This window comes from Meriones unguiculatus, chromosome 10, assembly GCF_030254825.1.
Source record: "Meriones unguiculatus strain TT.TT164.6M chromosome 10, Bangor_MerUng_6.1, whole genome shotgun sequence".
Classification (NCBI taxonomy): domain Eukaryota; kingdom Metazoa; phylum Chordata; class Mammalia; order Rodentia; family Muridae; genus Meriones; species Meriones unguiculatus.
The window spans coordinates 18,024,017-18,051,728 of NC_083358.1; the positions used below are offsets into that span (position 1 = coordinate 18,024,017).

General features: G+C 41.0%; 1 protein-coding gene across 2 annotated transcripts in view; it reads right to left on the reverse strand.

The window, feature by feature from the left end:
* Positions 1-2,835: 2,835 nt before the first annotated feature.
* Positions 2,836-27,712, reverse strand: part of Phlpp2 (PH domain and leucine rich repeat protein phosphatase 2) — a 72,753-nt gene continuing 47,876 nt past the window's right edge. For both annotated transcript variants that reach the window (XM_021632562.2, XM_060392000.1), the window contains exons 11-19: positions 25,168-25,263; positions 23,673-23,828; positions 21,149-21,349; positions 15,406-15,568; positions 14,622-14,752; positions 14,001-14,111; positions 13,057-13,251; positions 11,506-11,737; positions 2,836-7,675 (exon numbers count right to left, since the gene is read on the reverse strand). In XM_021632562.2, coding sequence (XP_021488237.1) covers positions 6,521-7,675; positions 11,506-11,737; positions 13,057-13,251; positions 14,001-14,111; positions 14,622-14,752; positions 15,406-15,568; positions 21,149-21,349; positions 23,673-23,828; positions 25,168-25,263 — 2,440 coding nt within the window. In that variant the 3' untranslated portion in view covers positions 2,836-6,520. The remainder of the gene's footprint in view (positions 7,676-11,505; positions 11,738-13,056; positions 13,252-14,000; positions 14,112-14,621; positions 14,753-15,405; positions 15,569-21,148; positions 21,350-23,672; positions 23,829-25,167; positions 25,264-27,712) is intronic.

Sequence of the window (27,712 nt, forward strand, 5' to 3'; positions counted from 1 at the left end):
GAGCTCCTCTGTTGTTGGAGGGTATCATGGCAGTTCTCCAGCGATGGGGGTTGGGATCCTAATGCAGGAGATGCTTTTGGTCCTCTTTAGGATTCCTGCCTCAGAACAGAGAAAAAAATGCTTTCTACTAGCTATTCCAAGTAGGTTGGGCGGGGGGGCAAGGGAGGATAGCCCTTTGGAATTAACTTTAGTTTTGTTTTTGTTTTTAAATACAAGTCTTTAGTGGCTAGAGAGATGGCTCAGCAGGTGAAGGCACCTGCTGCCAAGCCTGATGACCTGAGCCTGATCCCTGGGACCCACATGATGGGAAGAGAGAATGGTCTTCCTCAGATTGTTCTCTGACCTCCTGTGCACACTGTGGCATTTGCACGTGCACACACACACACACACACACACACACACAGGAGTAATTCTCATGGGGCCTGTCTAAGATAAAGGTTCAAAAGGAAATCTCATGCAGAAGGGTCTGGAGAGATGGCTCTTGCAGAGGACCCCAGTTCAGCTCCCAGGGCCCACATGGCAGCTCACAACTATCTGTAACTAGTTCCAAAGATCCAGTGCCTCCTTCTGCCCTCTGAGGGCACCAAGCACACAGGTTATGCACATACATACAGGCAGGCAAACATAAGATTAAAAAAAATCTTATGAAAGAAATGAAGTTCAGAGAGAAATAACCACAGGGAACTATGTATTCTCTGGTTAATATGCCTGCTTCACTTGTCACCTTCGCCCGAGTATTGACTAGTGTCCCACACTGAGACTTGATGAGTAGCAAAGAAAGTTTAATAATAGCCAAAATCAATTAAGTGCCCTTCAGCAGAAGACAAACAAACACCCCAACATACTGTTCTCATTATCTCCTGTTGTGCCCACCTTGCATCTTGCTCTGGCCTGTGACTGCAGCCCTGTGCCCAGCTGGCTCCTCATCTGACTGACTGTCAGTGGCTAATCAGACTGCCGCAAGTCCGGAGTTCAGTGTTGGAAACCCTCTAGCAAACTTGAGATTCGTTGTATGTGGGGAAGGCTAAGGCTTGTTCTTCACATGCTCCAGAAGAGGAGACAAGGTCCAAGAAGGGCAAGGGTTGTTCCTCACCAGTGATTCAGTGTGTGACATCATCGCACGGTGGTAAAGAAGCACTTCCTATCTATCGTTCCAGCACTGATGACAGATACTGTTGTTCCTGTTTAATGACAAAAACTGCTTTAAACAGGTTGACTTTCCTACCATCACAAAACCTCTAAGCAGGAGGGATAAGATTTGGGCACAGGCTGGAGGGACAGCTTAGCAGTTAAGAGCACGTGCTGCTTTCCCCAGCATCCAATTAGGTGGTTTATAACCCCCCATAACAAGCTCTGGGGGACCCAATGTCCTCCTCTGAGATGTCAAGACGTGGACACACACGTTGAAAGAGTGTGTGCTGCTAAGAAACAAAGTTTTTAAAATGATGATGCCAGATGAAGAGGAAGCCTGAAAGATGACACTAACATGACCTTTACTTGGATTGAATGGTAGCTGATCTTGTTTGAAATCCACAGACCAGAAGACACTCAGTGAGAACAGAGAACAGAGTGAGAACATCAAGTTAGAGGCTTAACTGAATGACAATTATCTTGTGAACCAACACTCACCAAGTCTGAAGTCCTAATGCCCCACCCTAATCTTATGGGAAGGATGCCAACCAGGGCCAGTTAGCTACCTGACCCTTGTGTTACCATCAGCTGTTACTCGAGGAGCTGTAGCGGCTCCTATACAAGTTTCCTGAGCTAGCACCCCCCATTCAACAAGTATGCTGCCTGTAGAGCTTTTTGAGAGTGTCTCATATAGCTCAGGCTGGCCCCAAACTCATTACGTAGCCATGGCTGGCTTTGAACTCCTGAGCCTCCTGCCTCAACCTCCTAAGTGCTGGAGTTACAAACATGTGCTACCATGCCTAGGTGGCATTTCTTCATACATAAATCAAAGACGAATCTTTAATGAGTGAGGTGTACTTTCCAGGAAACAGGTGCTACGGCTTGCGTGTAGTCTGGGTGTTCTCCAGGGATCTCTGAAGCTTTGATCCACAAATGGAAGGTACTCTTGGGAGGTGGGTCTACTGAAAGGTTCTTAGGTTCTGGGAGCATGCTGTGGAGCATGATTGTGGCAGATGGGACTCCTAGGAAGTTCCTGTTTGCTATCTGCAATGATGTGAGCAGCCAAGAATTAAGCTGCTCTACCTCTTTCAAAACTGAGCTAGAAAATGAGGTCAATCTGGCTTAAACATGACCCACACTAATCACTAGGTTTGAGTAGGTCTATCTGGCTGAGCGTTGTCCCTTCCTTTTCCACTGTTACATGGCTCTCTCTGAAAACTTAAGTCTCCTGCTGGAACCTCCAAGTAAGCTCTCAAAATGTGAGCTAAAATCTTTCTCTTCACAAACTGCACACACACACACATACACACACACACACACACACACACACGCACTTTGTTATAGGGACACAAGCTGACTAGTAGAAAAAATACATGACATTTTCATGAGGGGAGAATCATTCTTTTTAGAGGTTTCCCATGTTCCAGTGGACAGCCCCACACCCATGCATGTATGGGCAGCACTAAATGGATCCAGTAGGATGTTATAACAAAATGAAGTTGAGACGGGGTAAACTGGAGGGAAAAAAATAGGAGACAGACATGATATTTCCTTGTATACCTGCATGAAGTGCTCAAAAATAAAGAAAACTCAGTGTCATAAAATAGGTTTTGCATATGTTCTTTTCCCCCTAAGTCCTAAACATACTTTTAGTAAAGAACTTGATTATGCATCTAATTATAGAATATTTATAAAGCAAAAGCATGGAAAAGATATTCTATTTTATTTTATTTATTGTTATTATTATTTTTTACAAACAATAGATTTGCTGCAACATGCTCTGGCTCATATTATTGAATTAAAAAATTTAACACATTTCAAAAATATCAAAAATACACTATAATGAGTTTTAGGACTACAATACGACAATGATTGCACAAAAACCATAAGATATGAGCCCACTGTTTGGATGACATCCACTGGCAACAGTGAGAAAAACCCCTTAGCATCTGGGAGAAGTGCGTGAGATTTAGATACAAGGAGCTAACGCTGATTGGCATTGGCTGACCACCAAATGAAGGAACAGAGCGGATGTAATGTCGTTGCTTCCCTCAGTCTAGGGAGTGCTTACCCAAGCACAGGGCAAAGTCCCTACCTGGAGACAATGATTAGCCTCGGGGAGTCCAGAAGGCTCCACCCAGAGGGAAGTAAAAAGTGACACAAGACAGTTCTACAGTGATGCTGCAGACATCACCGGATGGCTTGAAGACGGATTCTTTAGTAATTGGTCTATTTATCGGTAACAGCCAAGTGCTCCCTTATGGAGGTCTCTTCATTAATGATTATTGAATAGATAGAGAAGGTGAGCCTGTGGTTTCCAAGTACCTGCTTTTGCTGAAAGTCTACACAGAAAGAAGAGCACTGTTTGATATTCAGAAGATCAGCCCAATCTAATCACCTAGAAAACAGCACTCATTACACGCACTTGTAATAGCACCCAGAGATTACAAGCTGCTCAGGTGGCTCTTCTGTACACCAGGGAAATGAGTTCACTGATTATTGCACGTGTATACTCCACAGTAGTATGATCAAGCCTTGCTTGTGTCAGGAGTGGTATGTTCAATGACTGGACTCCATAGCGGCACCAGAACTTTATTTCCTATCAACACTGGAATTTTCAGTATCTGTCCACTGGGTTAAAACCTTGGCTGGGGGCCACAGACATTCTTCTTTGTCAGCGAGCCTCCAGAACGGCACCTACAGCCCAGAGTATTCTTTAGGAGCTCTTGTTTTTGAGGCGGGGACTCATGTATACCAGACTGGATTTGAACTCTCTCTATAGCCAGAATGACCTTGAATTCCTGACCCTCCTGCTTCTACCTCCCAAGTGAGTATTCACCTGGCCTCAGAAATTCTTTTAAATTAATGAAATGGGAGATGTAGGCAGAATCTCAAGAATCATACAGAGGGTAGGTTCTCTGTGTGAGAAGTAACCTGTACTCTGGCTACCTAGAGAACACACCCTCTGGGTAAAGGGAAGGGATCATACTCACCTGACAGCCTGTTCAGATAACAACATCAGCAAAGTCACCTCACATCTACAAGAAGTGTGCATTATGTTTTAGGAAATGGGCTATGGCCTTTTAACCCTCAGTTTTTTGATACAGAGTAATGACAGGACATGAGGCAATTACTAAAACAGAACCAATAGTTTTGGTTTGGCCTACATTGAGGTTTTTCAACACAACCTAAGGAATCCTGAAAACTCTACCACAAAGGATACTGGAACCCCAGAGTTCCACTAACAAAAGGTAAGTATGTTTACTTCTGTCAAGGTCATTACAAACTGAATTTTGAGGTGACTTTAGAAGATGAGTGGTAAACAAACAGAGGATAAGAAAACAGTTCACATAGAAAAAGATAATCTTTCTAGGACTATACTACTGAAGTGCCATTTTTTTTTCCAAAATAACTCATTTCTCGACATCACACCTTTCTACAGGTCAAAGGTTCTGCTGAGGAGGAGGCTGCCCTATATCATTGGCACCTTGTATTTTTCCTTCATTCTCACTTTTTCTTTTTCTTTTCATTTTTCCCTGTATAAAAATAAGGTGGAAAAATAAGGTGGCAACACAATTTCTCATCTAACACACCTAAACGCTGTATAAGCACTATGTCTCCATCTCAAATCACAGACCTGAGTTCTAACATTTTCCAGTAACTGACAGTAGTTTGGCAGAAGAAAAGTGTTCCTGATGATGCCTTGGGGGCTCAACTTCAAATTCTTGAGGGCTGAACATTAGGCAGCTAATGGAGTGATATAGCATTCTCCCCCCGCCCCCACTCCCAGTGTATCCCACTGACGTGCACATGAGCATGGGGCCTCTGAAGACAGAATCTGTTTTTTTAGTATTGCTTTAAACAAAAACTTCCTCCTCAAATACAAAGGAAAAAAATACACAGTTTCAATCTTATATTTAACAATTTGTTTCTATAAAGCAAATTAAAAATGGTTCCAATCTATTTGTTTTAGTTGTGCAATATTCTAAAACTTTAAAGCACATTTTCCACTGAGTAAAAATCAAGCAATGCCAAAATTTGTATCAATAAATAAGAATTAGTTTCCTAAGTAAATCTAATGGAAAAAGCAACAGAAATATACAAGAAGCTATAATTTGCTAGGGTTATGTGGAATGTGAAAAGAAATTACAGGTTTTCTGTAATTTCTAGAATTTCAGTTTCTCAGTTGAATAGTCTCTCTTACCCTGGTGTTGAGCCCAGTTCTTTGAACCATGTCAGGAGAATCAGCAGTTTTCGGAAGGACACAGTGTCAAACACTACAGGGTTAGCATTCAACTCACTACCAACATTCTAGGAAAATATCCTGCTCTTGAGAAAATAGAGGAAGTGGGGGGAGGAAGGAGGAAGGGAGAGGAAGAGACGGAGGGAACAAGTCTAGCTTGTAAGATATGTCTGCCCATATGTTCCTGTTGCACTCACCTGCTATAATTCAGGGTGTCAGCCTGCCTGTCAAGAGGCTGCCTGCCAACTCTACCACATGTAGGAAAAGAAGCCAATCCACAAGTACCTGCCTTGTGATCCTAGTTCCTAGTAGAGTCAGCTTATCCAGGACAGAGTCTCTTTTTGACTTGGGGGAAGAAGTCTTAGTTTTCACTCCTTCCCCATTTTCCTCCACAGAATAAAATCCTCCCACCCGAAGGTTCTCAGGAGCTTTCATAGTCTGATATCCAATAGATCAATTTCCAGGACCTTTCCAAGTACCCTTAAAAGAGGCTCCGATGCTCAGTTAGCTCTACCTATGGACAAAGGAGCTGGGCTGCCTCTAAGAAGATTGGCTCGAGTGCAGATTCAAAAATAAAAGGTTCACAGTCAATGAAAAGTGCTCTCGTTACATAACATTACATACATAAATTACCTGCTTGATTGGTTCTGTATCTCCAATAAACATCATTTGATAGGCTGTATTCTCGTAGAGAATAAAAAGCCATGTGACTAGTCACATCACACCCCCTAGTTAGTCTGAGAGATAAGGTGATTTCTCTTGTCACAGAAATCCATCAGCAGCAATTAGTAAAGGGAATCAACCTTCAGTTACTTCCTCCACAGAAATAGTCCCTTTCCTGCCCAGGCAGGCAAATTCTCAAATGATCCTAGGAGAGAAAGGGTTAATGGCAGGTGGCAGGACTGACACAGAATAACATCTGCTACCTCCCAGCAACTCTGGGAGTCCAGTGAAGGTTCAATTCAAAGCTTAACACTGATAACGGTACTAGCTCACCTAGAGCCAGACCCTGCTAGTGCTCAACTTTTTGGCTCCAAACACTACTCCACACATCTACAGTTAGAAACACTGAGGCAAATATCTCCTCAAGTTCCCGTCCCCAAAATGACATAGCCCTCCCTTATGCTGTGCCCACTTGGGGCAGAATCACAGTGCTGTATCAAATTCCTCCAGAGGCTCGGTCCGGTCCTCTTCACTAGGTTCGGGCTCAGGCCTGCTCTCCTGGTGCTGCTTCATCTGCTCCTTCACTTCTTCTTCCAGGTCACGAGGAACAACAAACTGATCCTCTGGTTCCAGCTGAGTGGGAGCAGCAAAATAGCCAGTTTTCCTTTTGGGTGCTTCTGTGGCCACCTCGATGAGGTTCAGGCTGTCTTCTAGTGGCACAATAGAGCCATTGGAAAGTTTCTTTCCATATAGACAGGAAGTGGAGGGAGACTTTTGTAACTCCATCTTGTCTTTGTTCACTGGCAGAAGTATACCACTATTCACACTGTTCTGTCTTCGGATCCCAAAAAACAATCCTCTAGCATGTTCCTCTGAACAAGGGGTGGAAGAGTTCTTTGGGAGAGTAGGGGAGCTCTCAGGCCCTCTTCCTCGGCAGCAGTGGATATCTACCTCTACTTCGACCCTGCTGCCATTGCTTATGACTCCTTCAACAGGCTGGTCATCATCACTGTCCAGTCCATTGTCAGACTGGTTGCTAGAAAAAGTAGCACAAGAGGGCTGGCGCTGGAAAACTCCTGAAGTGGGTGTTGGGTGCAGACTACAGCGCCTTTCTGGCCTTGGAAGCAGGCTGGCCTCCAGACCCACAGTGTTATGCTCATCAGAAGCAGTGGAGCCTACTTCACTGCTCACCTCTGAGGTGGACATCTCACTGCTGAACTCTGAGGCAATCCCACTACTAGAGGAAGGCGTGGTTGGCTTGGGGGCATCCTTGATGGTGGAAGTTGAAGCAAATCCCACAGGGCCTGGAAGAGTGAGCCCATTCATTTCACAGGTACAGCCTTCCTCACCAATGTTCAAATAAACCACCATTGCCCCCACATTGTCCTGACAACCATAGCTCTGTGCTAATGTGCACAGCTTCTTAGCAGCGGCTAACGGGTCTTGTACATGACGCACGGCATTGACAGCTTCTAGGTATGACAAGTGTTCCCACAGTGTTTTGTTTCCCAAAATCAGCAATTCATCTTGAATGGTAAGTGGAGTGGAAGATATGTGGGGCTTGGGGAGGATCCATGGATAGAGGTACGTACATCCCAGCATTCGGGTACAGCAGGTTACGCCATTCACCTTGTTGTCCTAGAGGTTGAGAAAAACACAAAATCTGAGAAAAAAACAATACTGATATGCAACTCAGTCTTTTTTCAAATCACAGTGTTTAAGGAGAAAAAAGGGTCTGGAATGGGCTTTTGAAACTTCAAAGCCCATCCCCAATGATACATGTCATCCAGCAAGAATATACTTTCTCCAACAAGGTCACACCTCCTAATCCTTCTCCATAGTGCTACTCACTGATGACTAAGCATTCAAATATATGAACCCATGGGGCCATTCTTATTCAAACCACCACAGGATGCATAGCAAAATCAAGTTTACGTTATATTATTTGTCCTAGGAACAGTGCAAGTGAACTCATGAAATAAATATATAAAAGGGTTTGTTGTTGTTTTGTTTCTTTGTTTTTCAAGACAGGGTTTCTAAATATATAGAACGTGAAAAAAAGTATAGAAATGTAATCAAAATGACATACCATTATTATACCAAAGAATTGAAAGAACTAAAGTTAAATGTAATTAAAATTAAGTGACTAACAGGCAGTACCACCTCAAAAGATGCTTGTTCTAACAAGAAGGACAGGCCTCAGTGTATCCTTAATAAAAAGTTGTGTTTGAGCTGGGCGTGGTAGCACATGCCTGTCATCCCAGCATTCAGGGAGGCAGAGGCAGGAGAAATTCTGTGAGTTTGAAGCATGGTCTACAAAGCGAGTCCAGGACAACCAAGGCTACACAGAGAAACCCTGTCTTGAAAAATGGAAAAATAAATGAATAAGTAAGTTATGCTTGAGAAACTATAAACAGAAACTGTCACTAGTTACTCTTTGCTTTTTTTCTTTTTGACACCCCAACTCAGATGGGTCACTAAAAAGGATCACTCATTAAAGGCAAATGAAACTAAATAAATGTCAAGTGGGTTGAGAATTTTATGCTGAAGTATTAACACATCCCTGAAAAGGGGAGTCTGAGTCTCACTGTCTGTTGAGACTAAGGCAAGAATGAATGGATCCATAAGTATATGCATGTGCAGGTGCCTGCTAATGCCAGAAGAGGGTATCAGAGTCCTTGGAGCTGAAGTTAACAAGTCTTTATGGGTGCTGGATCCAAAGTCTAGTCCTCATGATAGAGTCTTCTCTCCAGCCCTTTCCTCCTTTCTTAATTAATTAAAAAAAAAAAAAAAAAAAAGTTCTAGAATAACTGCACATAGACACAAAGGAAAGAAAACTCGTCACAGGGCCTAGTGGCTCCTGCCTTTAATCCTAGCACTCAAGAGGCAGAGGCAGACACAGATTTCTGTGAGTTCAAAGCCAGCTTATTCTACATAGATAGTTCCAGGACAGCCAGGACTCTATAGAGACCTTGTCTCAAATGCAAAGCAAAACAAAACACATCAGACTCAGAGCTGGGGAAAATGGTTCAGTGGGTAAAAGTACTTCCTACACACATCTGATTACCTGAATTGGCCTCCAGAACCTATAGTGGAAGAATAGACTCCCAAATGTTGTCCTCTGACCACTAACTACATACTATGGATGGATCCAATATTCACATATCACACACACAACCAATATAATAGGGAGCAGAAAAACTGTAAGAGCCAGAGGACCAGGACATCTGCTGTAAGATAAGGTCTTCTATCTATGACAAAGACAATGAATTTATGAAATCTCAAAAATATAGCTCCCTAAATAAGACCTGCATGATGACAATTCCAAGTGGCATGCCAACATAGATGGGGATAATCTCACAAAGGCACTACCATAAGATGAAGCACTACAGGCAATTAATAGCTAATGAGAGAAGAAGATTCGGTCCTCATCAGATTCAGGCTCCCACAGAGGTTAGCCAAGAATAAGTTGTCATCTCTAAACACAGAGAGTCAGACAGATACACACACGAGCAACATCAAATAGACTTATCAGTGTGTGTGTATAAAAGAGTAATTGAAGAGATCATGAATCTGAAGGGGAATGGAGAAAACAGAGAAGGAAGAAAGAGTGGTAAAAATAATGTATAATACTCATGTATGAAATTCTCAAGAAAATTAAATTAAAAATTAACTTTTTTAAAGACAACAAAATTAAATACAAAAGCAATCAAGCGTTTATGCTTTCTGAAAATTAATTCAAAATAGATCACAGATTCAAATGTAACACTGAAAGCTATACAACTTCCAGAAGATAAAATAGACAAAAACATGAGTAACCTTGGGTTACTCATGAAACATACAAACAGGCAGAATTTCAGCCATTAAAACTACTCAGGACAGGCACATAGTGGGGGCACATGCCAATAATCCCAGCACTCAGCAGGCAGAGGCAGAAGGATCTCTGAGTTCAAGGATAGGCTGGTCTACATCGTGGGTTCCAGGAAAGCCAGGGCTATACCAAGAAACCCTTGAAAAAATAAAACAACCTACTCAAGTCTAGTTGGGTGCAGTGGCACATGCCTTTGATGACAGCACTCAAGAGGCAGAGGCAGGCAGATTTCTTGTGAGTTCACAGTCAGCCTGTGAGTTCACAGCCAGCCTTGTCTACATAGTGAGTTCAAGGACAGTCAGAATTGTCTTGAAACAAAACAAAACACCAAACATGTAAACAAACAAAACACTACTCAGGTCTTCAAGATGGCTTAGCAGCTAAAAGTACTTGCTGTGCAAGCCAGGAGATCTATATTTGATTCCTAGAACTCACAGAACAGTGAAAGGAGAGAACTGACTCCAGAAACTAGTCCTCTACCCTCCAAATGAAGGCTGTGGCTGTGTGCCCTCCCCCCTATGCATACACACATAATAATAAATAAATAAAATTAAAATCCCTTTTTTGCTAAAGTAGTGGTTCTCAACCTTCCTAATGCCATGGCCCTTTAATACAGTACCTCATGTTATAGTGACCCTCAACCATAAAATTATGTTCATTGCTACTTCATACTATAATTTTGATACTGTTATGAATTGTAATATACGTATTTGTGTTTTCTGATGGTCTTAGGTGACCCCTGTGAAAGGGTCATTTGATCCCTGGGTCACAATCCAAAGGTTGAGGACTGCTGTGCTAAAGGCACTGTTTGAAGAATGGAAAGATAAGCCACATACTGAGAAATAATTGTTGAGCACATATCTAATAAAAGACTTCTTTCTAAAATACACATACACACATACACAAACTCTTAAACCTAACCATAAACAAAATACCAATCTGATTTAAATAGGCACAAGACATAATTTTTTTTGCATTAAGTAATGTTCATACATAACTAGTTGCAAAAGCAAAAGGATATGCTAGTTTCTAAAGAGAAACTACAAAGAGCTGCCTAACACTTCGTCATAAAGAAAACACAAGTGCAGTGAACTTAGTGCAGTAAGCACAGGAACAATGCTGAGACTGCATCTCAGCAGGTCTTCCTGCTGAGCTGGGGACTCACTAAGGCAGCCACAACCTTCACCTCACCTGCCGACTACTCACTCAAGAATCATCAACTACCATTTCATTTCTGCATTTTGCTAGTCAGTAACTGCTCAGTAGAACTTGCTTTATTTTATTGTGAGACATGGTCTCACTGTGTAGTCCTGGCTATCTAGAACTCCCTATGTAGACCAGGCTGGCCTTGAACTTGGAGATGTACCTCTCTCTCCCTTCCCAAGTACTGGGATTCAAGGCATCAGCACACCAGCCTATAGAAGTTTTTTTTTTTTTTTAATACTGATACTGAAGCCATATGAACTGAAACTTTATCAGGGGATGGACTCAATTTACAAGTCATAAGAGAAAGAAATTAAACAGACATTCTCTGTCTCTATTCTAACAGCTTTCACTAGATGTAGGGAGGGACATGACTGGCAGAGAGCAGCTGTACCTCTGTTATTATGGCTTTCTGACCCTTCACCCTCTGCGCCTCCTCGGGGTCATGCTCCAGGCTGAAGACTTTAGAAAGGGGTACCGGCTTCCCACCTCGGCACAGGACTGCTTGGCACGTGCCAACGTTGGCTACAGTCAAGCTAAAACTACTTGTTGGGTCAGCAGTGTCAGGTCGAATGTAGCATAGGAGAGCAGAGGACCCCAGCTTCTGGCCAGCCATTCCTAATTTCCTGTGTAGAAAGAAAAGAAAATGATGCCATGGCAACTAGTTTTCTAGAAGAGGTAGCCTCTGACACCCATGGTGAACCACTCACCCTCATCCACCAGGGCAGACTCTTCTAGGATGGTGGTGGTGGTAAAGTCCAGCCTAGCACTTTTAGCTAACAAAGACTTTAAAGGGGGGCTTATAAGGCAATAGCGACATCTTTCTCCACGGTTTCTGTATCTGATCAGGGACGTCTCTTCTGGAGCTTTCGGACTCCAGTACACCTCATGCATATGGAAGGCCTGATCACAGTTAGAGAAGAATATTGGGCCTCGCTCCAACCACAGAGCTTATCATTTGGGGCAAGAGGCTGGCTCTGCATGTCTAACAAGTTTCTAGTAAGAATGTTGAGAATGCTGGCCCTGGAGTAACAGTTTGAGAAGCACTGGGGCTATAAGTTCCTTGAGAGGGACCATGGGTCTCCTTGCATTTTCTCCACATCCAGCATCCATGTGTCCAGCACACTGGAGGCAAGGTGAACACACAGCAGACAACACCAGAAGAATCTAGTTTCAAACTTCCTTTTCATTTTTGTTGACTGTAGAATCCTAGCAAGTTCTTTCTCTGAGAAATCAAACTGATAAAATTCCTACCTATTTGGCTTGTTTTGAAAGATAAGGATGAAAACTGTGTGGTACAGTACATGGTCCCTGGCAGATACAAACTTCAGAGTTCCCTTTTACAAACTGTTAGTCTGCCAAGTCTGCAGGTCAATTCCACTAAAAAACTCGTTTTCCAACACTCTGCTTTTTAACACAGGAGATAAAGCCAGCTCCGGCCACAAGGGTCTAGCCCTGAGCATTCAAGTTTACAATGTCAGTGCTGCGTGCTTTAGGATGCCTACCTTTGCGCTCTCTGCTACTAAGAGAGTCTCAGGAGCTGGAATGTGAGGCTTTGCTTGTAGGTGGCTTAGACGTTAATGAGAAACAGGAGCTGGATAAATCCAAGTAAGTATTCTAACACATAAATCTGATGAGTGCTTGTTGGCTTTCTGTAGGTCATCAGCTAACCATGAAGAATCTTAGGAAAGCATACAGCCTTCTTCCCCTAAATGTTCACACACAGTCCAGCACATAACCTTTAGCTAGCCTTCCTATATCCTTAGCAAGTGTGGGCAGATGAATCCATGGATTCTTTAAAGAGGAATGACCACCACACTGCTGGTATCAAGAGAAGTAGCAGAGTCTCTCTTTGATCCTGCATCTAAAGCAATGACCTTCAACTTCTAAGATTTACTTTCTGGGAGCAAAGTGGAGTTAGGAATTATTCAACCCACCTGCTTACCTGTGAGATACCAAGAAGGTATTGGCCATGAAAACTGTGTCATTTGTTGAATGCTGGACTTCTTCCAAAAGTACATCTGCCATCGTACACTGTAGCAGACGAGGGAGTTCCTCATTCCGGTCCCCATCAAACATTCCATACACAGCTCCCACCCCCTCTGCAAAGTTATCCATAGCCAGAGCAGACACACAGAGTCTGGAACAAAATGAGAGACAATCACCAGAGGAGGTTACTGGCAAAGACTATTCTTCAGAGAATTTCTTTTAAAAAGTATTAACTGAAGATGGAGACTTAGCATCATGCTAAGTCTATGTCAGTCAGACAGCAGCTCTCACAGACAGCATCCCCAGGCAAGAACATCCAGCCACATTCACAGGCAGTGCACATTAACTTTGCAATACTATCAAAAGCTGGAAAGATACAATGTTTTTTTGGTCATGGTGGTTAAAAACTCATTTTGTCAATATCCTTTAGCCAAAGACCACCAGAGCATACCTGCCGATAAAGTTAGGTTTATTCTCTTGCCCCAAGAAGAATATTCACCATAGAACAATGTATAGACAGAAGGTACAAAGAAAAAACTTAGTAAAGGATATGGGCTTTGATTGGACCATTCTGAGAAAAGTCTACAGGAACTGAGGACCATTTTAGATTGGGGCAACTGGACAATCAGTGCTATTTATATGACTGGGCCTTGCTATAAATTTCACAAACAGGAAAGGAAAATTCCATAAGTAAACATTAAGAGTATTTAGTGCTTTATGGACTGCATGTCCATGTTTCCGCTTCTTCATTATGGTTTTAAAAGGATAGGATCTCGTGCTGAAGTTCTGAGACTTATGTTTGGGAAAAAGACAGGACAACACGGTCTATCCGTGAGCAGAGCAGGCCCAGGATGCCATGCAGCACCTCCTCTTTCTCCAGTCTGGAGCCAATATACTCACTTATTTCTCTGCCCTGCCATCTCAGCCAGTCCATGGCTCCAGAAGGTTGATGTAAGTGTAGAATCTGTGGTTGGCAAAGGTTTCTGATCAATTTTCAGGGTTGTGATATGGCTGTGGGAGGTGAAAAAGAGAAAATTAAATCATATTCTCTTCTATATTTTATAAGAACTATTATAACAATAATGTGTTTTTAGAAAATAATTGTTTGACAGAGTATAATCCATTTCCAGAGCGACTAAATCAAAGTGGGATGATGAATCTGTGGCTTTGATAGAAGAGAATAGAAAGTGGTAGGGGAAATAAAATCTAAATACAGTTTCAACTAATGCATCACAAAGATCTCTTGACATCTTCTTTTTTAAGCAATGACAAGAGATCTTCAAACAATTCATATGTATTGTTGCTTAGATGTTATAATGTGGCCTCTGCCACCAGACACATCTATGCCCGCCATGTAAAATGATTTAGTGTAGAGCTCAGTAAAAATGAAGCAAAGCAGAGAACCTACGAGTGTTCTGACCTAACCCATTCTACTCCTTTAATTAACTGAGGTTTCCACAATCCAAAAATGATCCACTGATGGCTCAAAAATATAGACTCAATTTCAGATTTTTTTCCTACCTAAACATGTCCAAAGTCTTGTGTTCCAGAACCAGATTTGTATTTCCTGTCAGATCAAGATCTTGTAAAGTAGCAGGCAGAGCCTCTGGAATTAATATTTCTGTCAAGTCATTGCAACTCAGGTCTACAAACTGAGAAGAAATAGAGACATCAAAAGAGAATACATTATATTACAATGTCGACTCACAAACATTCACTATTATAGCTTCAAATGGGAACTTAATTTCTTTCCAAGAATGAATTAAGTATACTCAAATTTTAAACTGAGCATGTGAGAAGAGAACACCACCCAGTCTTTATCTCTGAAGAAAAGGGGATTCAGCCATATTCATGGGCAGTACACATTAGCTTTGCAAAGCTATCAAAAGCTATAAAGATATCTGATCATGCTGTTTAAGTAGTAGCTTTGTAAATATTCTTTTGCCAAAGACCTCTAGAGCACACCTGTGGTTAAAGTTGGTTGATCTCCTTGCAGCAATAGAGAATGTTAACAATGGAATCCTTGGTGTATGCAGGGAAAAAGGTTTGGGAAGGAACCTAGTATAGGATTAGGCTTTGGCTTGGCCAGCTGGGGGAGGGTCTAAGAAGGTAGAGGACTGTACCCAATAATTGTACCAGTTATACAGTTCGGTCTCTCAATGAATCTTACTGGCAGGGAGAGGAAATTAGCTCAAGAGAAGTCTTGAGAGGGGAAGCAGTCTCATGTACACTCCTTACTTCCTTCTTACAAGAAAGGTACCTTGCCATTCTGCAGTGAGGAGGTCAGGCTAGCTCGTGCACGCACCTGAATCTGAGGCAGCTGCAGTATCTCTGGGAAAATGCTGATGTTGTTGGCATGTGCGACAAGAGTGTGCAGCCTTTTGCAGTTTGCTATTGTTGTGGGAATGGCTTTAAGCTTGTTTCCACTTAGGTTCAGTTCTTCCAATTGCTCCAATTTATTTAGTTTGCTGAAAAAAAAAAAAAAAAAAACATCAAAACATCGTGCTGCATCAGAAAAGAGCAGCTGCCAAGTGGTGCTATTTTATAGCCATCACAAAGTAAGGGCAACTTGATTCACTGCAGAAAACCTTGAGAGAAGGGAACAATCAGACATCAACTGGGCCACAGTTCACTATCATGACCAAGCCTGCTACCTGTCAGCATGATCTGCTACTCAGCACTCAGTGTTTTAAGGCTGACACTGCCCTTTTCTTATAGAAGCAGCATGAGCATCTTGTCTGAAAAAGTGCTGGCCTAAAGTGCCTGTCCTTGCTGAGCACTAGCAAGGCTGCAGAATCCTATGTAAAGGAAGGCTGATGAGCCCTGATTGTGTCAGCCATAAAGTAAAGAAGCTGAACTAAGACTCCTTTCAGTTTTACAGTTCTTGGTGGCAACTTCCCACCACTAACCACCCAGTTCTTACATACACGGCAGTCTGCTCAGGACAAGGCAATGATTTATACCACTCTAATACGAAGCCTTTCACATGTTAAGCAAAATATCTTGTCTCCATTAATAAATTTCTCTGGAAACAATAACTGTGCAAAGTTTGGAAAATAAATAGTACTAGCAATCTGAAAAAAAAATTACTATTACAATTTTATTAAACTTCATACTGGATTTCTCAGAATGGTTTTTTAATTTTATTTATTATTTTTTAAAGTATTTGTGTTTGTTTGCATGTGCACTACACAGAAGCCAGGTGCCCAGAGAAGCTAGAAGAGGGCATCAAGTCTTCTGGAGCTGGAGTTGTAGATGGCTGCAGTTGTGCACTGCCAGGTACATGCTTAAAAGCAACCCCAGGTCCTCTGCTCTCAGCTACTGAGCCATCTCTTCAGTCCCTCTCACGTAAGTACGTGATATGAATTTTCCATCTTACCTGTCTAATAGATCACAATTTCAACTGCTGGAAGATGCATACTTTTCAAATGCACCTCCTCACAAGACACACACCTATACACACACAGAAGAAAACTCACACATTTAATAAGTAAGCTCAGAAAATTATTTCCCTTTGTATTATGTGATAATATATATACACTTAAAGAAGCTAAAAAATGAAGACAAAATAGAAAACTATTTGTATGTATGTGTTTGTGTTCAACTTTACATGCATGTACAGGTATGTGCACACCTATGTGTGTAAAAAAAGAAGCCAGGAGTGAACATTTGGTATCTTCTTGTATTGAGTCTTTTGTTTTGAGGCAGGCAGGGTCTCCACTAAACGTGAAGTTCACTGATTGGCTGGACTAGCCGACCTGCAAGCACCAGAGAACCTCCTGTTTCTATTTCCCCAGTGCTGGGATCACAGCTATGTACCAATATAGCTGCCTTTTTATGTGGGTTCTAATGATCTGAACTTAAGTCAAGTTTGCACAGCAAGCACTTTACCAACTGGACTATCTCACCAACAGCTCCCCCAAAATCTTTTAATCTAACTACTATAATAATCACATAATGAATACTATTTGACAAACGGCTGGATTCATGTTAAAGGCATGAAACAAATTTTCAAATTTAGGGAGAGTTCAAACTTCCAAATTTAGAAAGTGACAAATGCCTATAAGTAGAGGGTTACACAGTTATCATGAGTTTGAGTCCACTTGGACTCCATCTTGACGTGTGTCTTTTAAAACTAAAAGTGATATAATTATCCTCTAATTTCTTTTTAAAATGTGTTCCCAAGGGCAATCTTCATTCCTTTTTCTTCTTTCCTTTGTTCCTTCCTTTTTTCCCTACCTCCATTCCTTCCTTCCTTCCTTCCTTCCTTCCTTCCTTCCTTCCTTCCTTCCTTCCTTCCTTCCTTCCTTCCTTCCTTCCTTCCTTCCTTCCTTCCTTCCTTCCTTCCTTCCTTCCTTCCTTCCTTCCTTCCTTCCTTCCTTCCTGGCTTCAAACTCAAGGAGATCTGTCTGTCCCTGTCTCCCAAGTGCTGAGATTAAAGGTGTGTGCCAATACTGGCAAGCATTTTTTTTTTTTTAATGTGCATTGGTGTTCTGCCTGCATGTGTGTCTGTGCAAGGCTGTCAGATCCCCTGGAAGTAGAGTTATGGCGAGCTGTCAGCTGCCGTGTGGGTTCTGGGAATAGAGCCTGGGTCCCATTGCTCTTAACCACTGAGGCATCTCTCCAGCCCTAATCTTTTCTTTTACACTACTAGCCTAGGTTCTTTTGACTTGTGATTAGAAACACCCATATCCTAAATCAGCTACTTTGTGATTATACAGCTGAGCCTAGATTGTAAAATCAGAGCTGATGGTCAGTGGATAAAGGAAGGCAAGACTGACTACCTGAATTTGATCCCTAGGACCCACATGGTACAAAGAACACGCCAATTCCTACTAGAAGGTCAGCAAGTCTAGAATAAGAAACTATAAAATGGAGATGGATGCGGTGGCACATACCTGTAATCCCAGCACTCAGGGAGGCAAATCTCTGTGAGTTTGAGGACAGCCTGGTCTAAAAAGCAAGTCCTGGACTGACAAGAAACAGTGTTTTCTAGACAAAGCATACAGTCTCACAGCAACTTCAATAGTATGCACAAGCTCAAGGTAGATAAAACCCCAGCATCAAAAGGGGAAGGTGAGTAGGAAATCCTACCACTATCAAATGCCAGGAGCTATGGACATTTGATAGCCTCTAGGAGTCAATTTGCTTTAATGTGAGCCATGTTAGGTTAAATATATACCATAGCATGCCTTACTTTCTAAGACTAGATGAGTCAATAGGTATTTTAAAAAAAAAATGAAAAAGAAATCACAAAGTTGGGTGGGAAGAGATGGGAGAGTGTGGAGAGAGTAGCTATGTAGGAATTGGGGTATATATGAATTTGTTCAAGATACATTATATTAAAGAACAGAAATACATTAAATACACTAAAGCCGTAGTACCCATGCCTTTAATCTCAGCACTTTGGAGGCAGAGGCAGGCAAATCTGTGATCTACATATTGAGTTCCAGAATATTCAGGGCTACATATTTATATATACATATTATTTTTGAGGACAACAGGGAAAGAGAATGAATAATACAAAGTATAATGATACATATTCATGAAGATGCCATTATGAAACTCATTACTTTTATTTCTTCCTAACAAACTTAACAAAAAAGAAAATGTTATTTTTTAATGATTCATTTATTTTTATGTGCATTGGTGTTTTTGCCTGCACAGGTTTTGGTGTGAAAATGTTAGGAGCCCTGGAGCTAAAGTTATAGGCAGTGGTGAGCTGCCGTGTGAATGCTGGGAATTGAACCCAGGTACTCTGGGAGAGGAGCCAGTTCTGTTAACTGCTGAACCATCTCCCCAGCCCCAGAAAATGTTGTATTTTTTAGTGATAAGATTTTGGGAGTGGGTATGGGGAACAGGGTCTGTGTATCCCATGTTGATTTTGAAATCTCTATGTAGTCCAATGGCCTTGATTTCTGATTCTCCTGCCTCTATATCCTGAATGCTGGATTACAGGCGTGTGCCACCATACCTGTTTTATGCAGTACTGGGAATAGAACATGGGGTTTGTGCATACTAGGCAAGAACTCAAGCAACTGAGTTACTTTCCCAGGCCCATCTTTTTTTTAAATCAAATTTTAAAAGATATTTATTTTGTGGCTGGAGAGATGGCTCAGGGGTTAAAAGCATTGGCTGCTCTTCCAGAGGTTCTGAGTTCAATTCCCAGCAACCACATGGTGGCTCACAACCATTTATACACAGGTCTGATGCCCTCTTCTGGCATAGAGGTGTATATACTGCACTCATCTACATTAAATAAATAAATCTCTTTTTTTATTTTTTCTTTATTTTTTATTAGTTACATTTTATTAACTCTGTATCCCAGCTGTATCCCGCTCTCTCATCTCCTCCCTGCCCCTTTCCAAGTCAACTGATTGGGGGGAACCTCCTCCCCTTTCATCTGACCCTGTTTTATCAGGTATCTTCAGGACTGGCTGTAAAGTCCTCTTCTGTGGCCTAGCAGGACTGCTCCTCCCTTGGGGGGTGAGGAGGTCAAAGAGCCTGCCATTGAGTTCCTGTCAGAAATAGTCCCTGTTACCCTTACTATGGTTACTAAGCTACCATGGGCTTCATCCGAGCAGAGGTTCTAGGTTATATCCATACATGCTCCTTGGTGGAGTGTCAGTCTCAGAAAAGACCTCTGTGCCCAGATATATTTGGTCCTTGTAGAGCTCCTGTCCTTTCCACGTCATACAAACTCCCTTTCTTTCATGTGATTCCCTGCACTCTGCCAAAGGTTTGGTTATGAGTCTTAGTATCTGCTTTGACATACTGCTAGGTAGAGTCTTTTTCAGGGGCCCTCTGCGGTAGGCTCCTGTCCTGTTACTTGTTTTCTTCTACGTCTAATGCACCTCCCATTTGTCTTTCTAAGTGAGGATTGATCATCTAACCCCGGGTCCTCTTTCCTGTTTATCTTCTTTAGGTGTATAGATTTCATTATGTATATCATATCTTATAGGACTATATGAGTGAGTATATACCATGTGTGTCTTTCTCCTTCTGGGATACCTCACTCAGAATGATCTTTTCTAGATCCCACATACTGCACTCATCTACATAAAATAAATAAATAAACCTTTCAAAAAAAAAAGATATTTATTTTTCCATGGACACTGTTTAGGCTTTAGCTAGATGAACTTTCTCATGTCTTCTTGCAAGTACAGATTGCAAATTATTATTCCTCTCTCCTCCAGGCCTAACTCATTTTCCCAAGCTCTTCGCAGTACGACTGGCAACCTGTTATTTTTTTTTTTTAATTTATGTTTTTTTAGGTATCTTGTGGGTATATGCCACATGTGTGCAGGTGCCCTCAGAGACCAGAAGAATTGGGTCTTTTGAAGCTGAAGCTACAGGTGATTATAAGACACCCTTATGAGTGCTGCAAACTAAACTTGGGTTTTCTCGAAGAGTAGCAAGTGCTCTTAACCACTTTCCAGTACCCAAACTCAGACTTTAATGTCTTACATTTGTTATGCTGCGTGGAAAACGCCTGGACCAGAGGTTCTGGCTGCCCCTTTGGCAAGCCTCTTATCTCCAAAATTACATTAGGATTCATAACACTAGCAAAATTAAAGTTATGAAGTAGCAATGAAAATAATTTTATGTCTGGGTGTCACCCCAACATGAGGAACTATATTAAAGGGTCATAGCATTAGAAAGATTGAGAACTACTCCTAGACACTTGTCTATTTCCCATTCTGACTGTAGGTTCGAGGACAGAGGCAATAAATGTGACACAGTATGTGACACATATTAGGCATTTTATATAAACGCATATAATGAATAAACTATCAGACAACATATTATATAATACAGTGCTGATAAGAAAAATTTAAAAGATGTAAATTTTATTTCATAACCTTGTACTTTTCTGGGTGTTTATTCTTAGATTATTATTAAATAATTAGAATTAAAAGTTAAATACATTTTAACCGCAATTTATTTGGCTATTCACACTTGATCATGAACAAATTAAAACAACCAGATGTGTCATGGTCAGATAGCGATAATGTAATGTAGAATGATGACACTTCTCACTCACTCACCTTGCAGGAAAGGTCTGTAGCTGGTTGTTTGCAAGGTGGAGAATTCGCAGGTGTGGGTGCCCAACCAAAACAGGTATGCACTGATCTGTTAGGAGGTTGTTGGTCAGGTACAGCAGCTGCAGTGCACTCAGACTCTCCTCTCCAGCACACGCAGAAGGCAAAGACTCCAGATTATTTGCAGACGCATTCAAGTATCTAAGACTGACAGAACACACATCATTCCCTCTAAGTTTGTTACCTTCCTAAGTTCTACCATCACACCCTTTGCAACAGGGAATGTTGTTCCAAGCTCTCAAAGTCAAGAATAACTTTGGAATAACCCCCAGGAAGTTTTCTCTGCACCTATGCAACTCAAAGCCAAGTGGCAAGAAGGAACATAGGCATGGAAATTTTTTTAGCATTCTATAATGGTTGCATGCAAAACCACCTATTCTCACTGAAAAAACACTATTAAATACCACAATATACATCTGAACTATAAAGATGACCTTCAAAAATTTTTGTCTCTTTGTAATAAGTCATTATCTATTTAATCCCACAATACTAATAGTGTATCGACACAGAGTATTTATACTTCTGTACATATATTATTATAGACACTATAAGGAAAATCTTGTATTCTTATCCAATTATATCCCTAGTATACAGTTCTAGAAACAGAATTTATGGGATCAAGGAGTTTTTTTAATGGCTTTTAAAAATATACTACCTATTTAAGGTCCAAAAAAGTTATATCAAAGAGGAATTGTGTTGTTTCTTGGCATTTTGGTTATGGTCAAGTTCAAACTGCACTTATGCAAAAAGAATGCAATCCATATTTTTATCTACAGTATCATAATTTAATCTTTGTCAATATAACAAGTAAACCATGGTATAATTTTTATAATCTTTCAAATATAATGTTTGTATACATAGTATATGCTTAATGAAAGCAAGCATCATTAAACTTGTATATCTTTGTGTGTATGTAAACAAAAGGACAATCTTGTCTATCATCTTCAAAAGATGCTACCCATGGCTTAGCAAGTAAAGGCTCTTTCTATCAACCCTGACAACCTGAGTTTGAGCCCCAGAACCCATGAGGTAGAAGAGAACTGACTCCAGAAAGTTGTCCTCTGACCTTCACAGGTATACTATAGTGCTTGCGTAAGCATACTTGTACACATACACACACAAAATAATTTTTTAAAACGCTGTCTATCTCCTCTGAAATGGGGTCTCCCGTTGTCCTGGTGCTTACCAATTAGGCTAGACTAGCTGGCCAGCAAGACCCAGGAATCCATATATCTCTACCATATCTGTGCCAGAATAATAACCATACACTACCATGCCCTACAGTTTTATATGAGTTCTGGATAATTTAACTCAGATCCTTACACCAGTGAGGAAAGCACTTTACCAACTAAGCTCTCCCCCTATTTCAACTTGTGTGTTCTTAAATGTCCGTGCTTCGTGATCAGCATCCCTAACGAGCTTTTAAGCTTGTGGAGGATCATGTGGTCCAGCACTGCATTAAGTAGGTGGTTTCTTAATTATCTTCAGTCACTTCCCACTTCATTCTGTGTTACACATAGCTTGTTAATTAACAACTTTAACCTTTCCCAAAAATTTGCCCAGAGGAAAATTTTCCTCAAACAGTTTCATTTCTTTCTTTTTTCCTTTTTGGTTGTTGTTGGTTTCACTTCCCAAAGATTTTATTTTGGAAATATCCAGTATTATGGGTGAAAAGATGTATAAGCTGGAAAGTAGAAAAGAAGAACCCTCTGGGCTAGAGGCTTGGTTTCGTCTCCTGTGACTCTATGTCACATCAGTATTGCATACCTTTGTTTCCCCCTCTCTACACACCCTTCTTCACATGGTAAAGGAGTAAAGACTACCATTAAATAGTAATCTTATCAGGCTAGGATTGCCAAATTTTAGAGCACGTACTCAGTATGAGTAATAATAACATAATTATTGAACGTAATCCCTAGCACCACAAAAAACAACAACAAAAATATCTACTTTTTCTTTAAAGATGACATTTAGGTAAACCTGACTATAAATTTTAAAACAGAAAGACATAACATTTACTTACTAATTTACAATAAGAACCAAACAATACCTTGTACAAGAATATTATCTTTAAATGCATATTTTTCAAAACAGCTAAGACATGTTCTGGAAGTCAGGAGACTATAATTCAAAGATTACTTGATGAAGCTAGAATAAAACTGACTTTAGTTTATGTACTTTTTTTCCTCAATACAAAAGCTGAATTTCATCAAAGGCTCCATCTGAATGCTGTTTCTCTCTGGACACAGTGAAAGCCTGAGTGTTCCCAACCTGCCTGAAATCATTTACCACATAAATAATTAAGTTTTGGATAGTTACTTCAACTTTCAAGTTTATTACAAAACACTGCTATATTTTCCATCATAAAAATTGTGATTAAGTCTCTGACCAGAGCTGGAGAACTGTAAACATGGACGGGACAGGTCAGCACAGCTCATGGAGACAAGGACTGCTCCTCTGCAGCACTCACTTTAAGGCCTTGGAGAAGAGAGTGTCTGGCAGCCTGGAGAGAGTGTTATGCTGGATGTCCAGCACCTCGAGGGGAATGTGCTCCACCAGTACCGGAAGGACATGGATGTGGTTGTGTCCCAACATCAATTTCCGAAGAGTCAGACTACTCAGAATTCTAAGGAGAAAGAACAGAAAGAAACAAAAGCTCACTTAAATCCTTTTTAACTAACAGGTCAGTGAATTAAAATCAGTCAACTAACAGAAACCTACTTTAGAATATACATCCACTGACAAGTGACTGAGCCAAGAGAGCTGTCACATACATCACCTAGCAGCTAGCCAGAAGTGAGATCTTCAACACAAGCAGCACAGAGTCTAAACCAGTGGTTCTTAACCTGGGGGTCAACCTTTCCACAGGGGTCACCTAAGACCACTGGAAAACACAGGTATTTATATTATAATTCTTAACAATAACAAAATTACAGTTATGAAGTGCCAACAAAAATAATTTTCTGGTTGGGGGTCCCCACAACATGAGGAACTGTGTTAAAGGTCCACAGCGTTAGGAAGGGTGACAGCTAGTAAAGCAGTGTCTGGAGTAAACCTATCTTCACTTGTCTAGACAGAATTTATCAATTCTCCTCAGTGTGCTTATTAACATAATTCCATAACGAAAACTTTATCACAATAAAAATGATTAAGGGTTTAAAATGCACTATGACCAGGCCATTAACAATGAAATCCAAAAAGAATTAGTGGCTTGCCAAAGACTTAGTGATCTGCCAAAGTTCTCATAGAAATGGTGATATCGTCTTACTCCAAAGGCTTGGTGCAGGCCTACTGTGCTACAAAGCCTCCAGGTTAACTTTAAAGACTTCACAAGCATACAGTTTACATTTAAGTATCTGGAATATATAGTGCAATCTCCTCACCCTACCCATCAAGTACCAATCTCTCCTTCCCCAAGTTAGATAAATCTTGCCATCTGGTAAAGGTCAATTCAAATGCCATTTTACCACAAAGCACTCTCTAATTACTTAGAGTTCTTCTGAACTTCTAAAACAATTTGTAAGTGTCGTGATTAAAAATACTCCTCCAGGGTAAGATTGTTACATTCAAACGCTAGCTCTCCTGGTGAAGAGCTACCATGGACAGGTTACCTAACCATTCTTAGTTTAAAGGATTAGGTAAGATCATAAAACTGAAGTTCTCAGGAAATTTCCAGCTCAGAACAACTCACCCTACAGAACAGCTATATTCATACCATCACGCCACTAACCATGCCAGAAACTTTCAGCACATGTTAGCAGTTATGTGTGTGTACGTTACACAATCCTACTAAGCTTCTTGTAGGCTAAGACCATGCTTTAGTCATCACTATATCCCTATAGTACATCCCTTATAGTACCTCCTACTCGGAAGGTCCTTCCTCAACAGTCACCAACAAATGAAAGGCAACCTAAATTTAGAAACAATTAAACACATATATCATATACGCATTTATACATACACACCTCACAGGAACCTCTGTAAGAAGATTGTAGCTCATATCTAGTATTTCTAGCTTTTTTGCTTCACAGGCCCAGTCAGGGACACACTCTAGCAGGTTTCTGAAAAGAATCATTTTGTAACGTAAAAAGTTACTATGGCTTCGACATTAAATGTTTTCCCCAAACACAAGTTATTGCAGTTTGTTCTAGTAGCCTGTGCTGCTATTATAAATTGGTAGGTAGGACTGGAGAGATGGCTCAGTGGATAAGAGCACTGGCTGCTCTTCCAGAGGACCGGGGTTCAAATCCCAGCATAGACATAGTGGCTCACAACCATCTCATATCCAGTCCCAGGGAATCTGAAACCCTCTTCTGTCACATGTATGCACCAGGCATACATGTGGTATTACAGATATACACACAGGCAAAACACCCTTACACATAAAGAAATAGTTAATCTTTAGAAAATTAATTGGTAGAACTAGCCAGGGTGATGGTTCATATATAATCCTAGCACTTAGGAGGCTGGGGCAAGCATAAACATCATGGGTCAAATATGGAGACTGTCATTAAAAAAAAAAAAAATAGAAGACTAAAGGGAGAAGGAAAAGGAGAGAGGGAGGAAGGAAGAAAGGAAGGAAAAAATGAAAGAAGGAAGGAAGGAAAAAAGAAGGAAGAAAGAGCTTGAAGGAGATCTGGCCTCTCCCTCTCTGCTTCTCAGTTGTCAGGAGGTTAGCCACTGTGAGCTGCCACCATAATACAATATTACCTCACCAGGAACCCAAAGTAACATTCATTAAGTGGCCACAGATCTGAAACTGCAAGCTAAAAATAAACTTTTCTTCTTTTAAATTGCTCATTTCAGGTATTCTTGTCATAGTTATGAAAATCCAAACAACACACAAATGGAATTCATTTCACTAAACTCCACTGTGTGTAATAAGTCATATATAAACACCTTAGGACAGCGACACTATGTCCAAGGAAGTCTCTTGGATACTGCCAGAAATACAGTTGTCACTCAGAAAATACTGTTAAAGAAGGGTAAAAGAGACAATTACTCAAATGTGCACAGCAATATGTACCAGCTGTGTTACATCACATGTTCAGAGAAGGCTTCGAACAAAAGCAGCAGGGTGTAGTGAAACAAGATGAGAGAAGATCTGGAGGAAGTGGCATCACAGATGATCAGGAATTCCATGGGTAATGACAGAGAAAAGAAAAACTGTGAGAAAACTAGAAGGAATGTAGAGTGAGAATGTAGAGGCAGAAGGCACTCAGTAGTAAGGCAAAGTTTCAAAGCTCTGGAAACGTGAACTTGAAGCATTTAATACATCTCTTCATCAGGAAGACTCCCACTGTCAGATGTGACTACCCTTTCTAGATCTCAAGGTGTCAGTTACGTGTCAGAATACAGTGAGAGCTATGTAAGAGAAACAGACATTGCTCTCACAGCTTAGTGAAGAGAACACTTTGCCTGAAATAGACCAAGACAACTTTGCTAAGAAACATGGCATCTGCGTTAGAGTCCAGAGAACGTTATACTGCAACCTTACATGAAGATACTCAAGCAACGATGCCAACGTGAGTCAGAGTACAAAGATAAGGCAAGAAGGAGTGTGATACATGAGGGAATGCCAAGCAATCTGATAACGCTGGAGCATGAAGTAATGGGATACAGAGGGGAAGTTAGGCTAGAACCAGATCAAAACCATGTCTGGAAAGTTCTTACTTGATCCTACAGGTCTAGGAGATACCTCAAGGGTTTATAAGCAGTGTACAGATGACATCAGCTTTGTGCTTTAAATAGATTATTGGTAAATGAAGCCCTGTTAAGATGATTCTGTCAATAGAAAGAGAATAATCAGAAATGATACAAGCCTAGAGAGAAGAAATCCCAGAAGTGCTAAGGGGGCAAAAACGGCAATGACTTGGAGGAGATTAGATATAGGAAGGAGCAGAATAAAGGATGAAAGCTACTTCCAGGCTTTTGGCCTGGATGACCAGGGATATGACAGTGCCAAGTGTGTATAGACATAGGAAACAAAACTGGTGCAGTGGGAGATGAATTTAATTTTGCACAGGTTTCAGGCTAGGGATGTGTACAGCAAAATTAACTAGTGAAGACCTGGACAGATGAGCCCAACCTGAGAGAAGAGGTCTAGAAAACTGGTTGATGCCAGTACTTTGTGGTGACTGACATCACTGGAATCAGTGACACTGCATCCATAACAGCGCAGTATTGAAAGCAGACCTGGGGGGTGACTGTAAGAGAAAACAGAACCAAAGAGAGAGAAGCAATGACTAAAATAGCATTAAAAAGAGACTGTACTGGCCAGTTTAAAAGATGTTTTAAAAAGAGAGAGCAAGTGTCAATAGAGAAAAAAGTGAATTAAAGAAGGCATAAAGTGAGCTGTTGTCAGGATAAGAAAATGGGAAGTAAGGAAATGGAGCTCTTGTGAGAAATTTAGACAAAAAAAAGTGAAGATGGTGGTTACACATAGCACGAGGGTTGTGGGATTAAGTAACACTTTGTTTATTCGGACAGAAGAGATCTAAGTCCCTTACT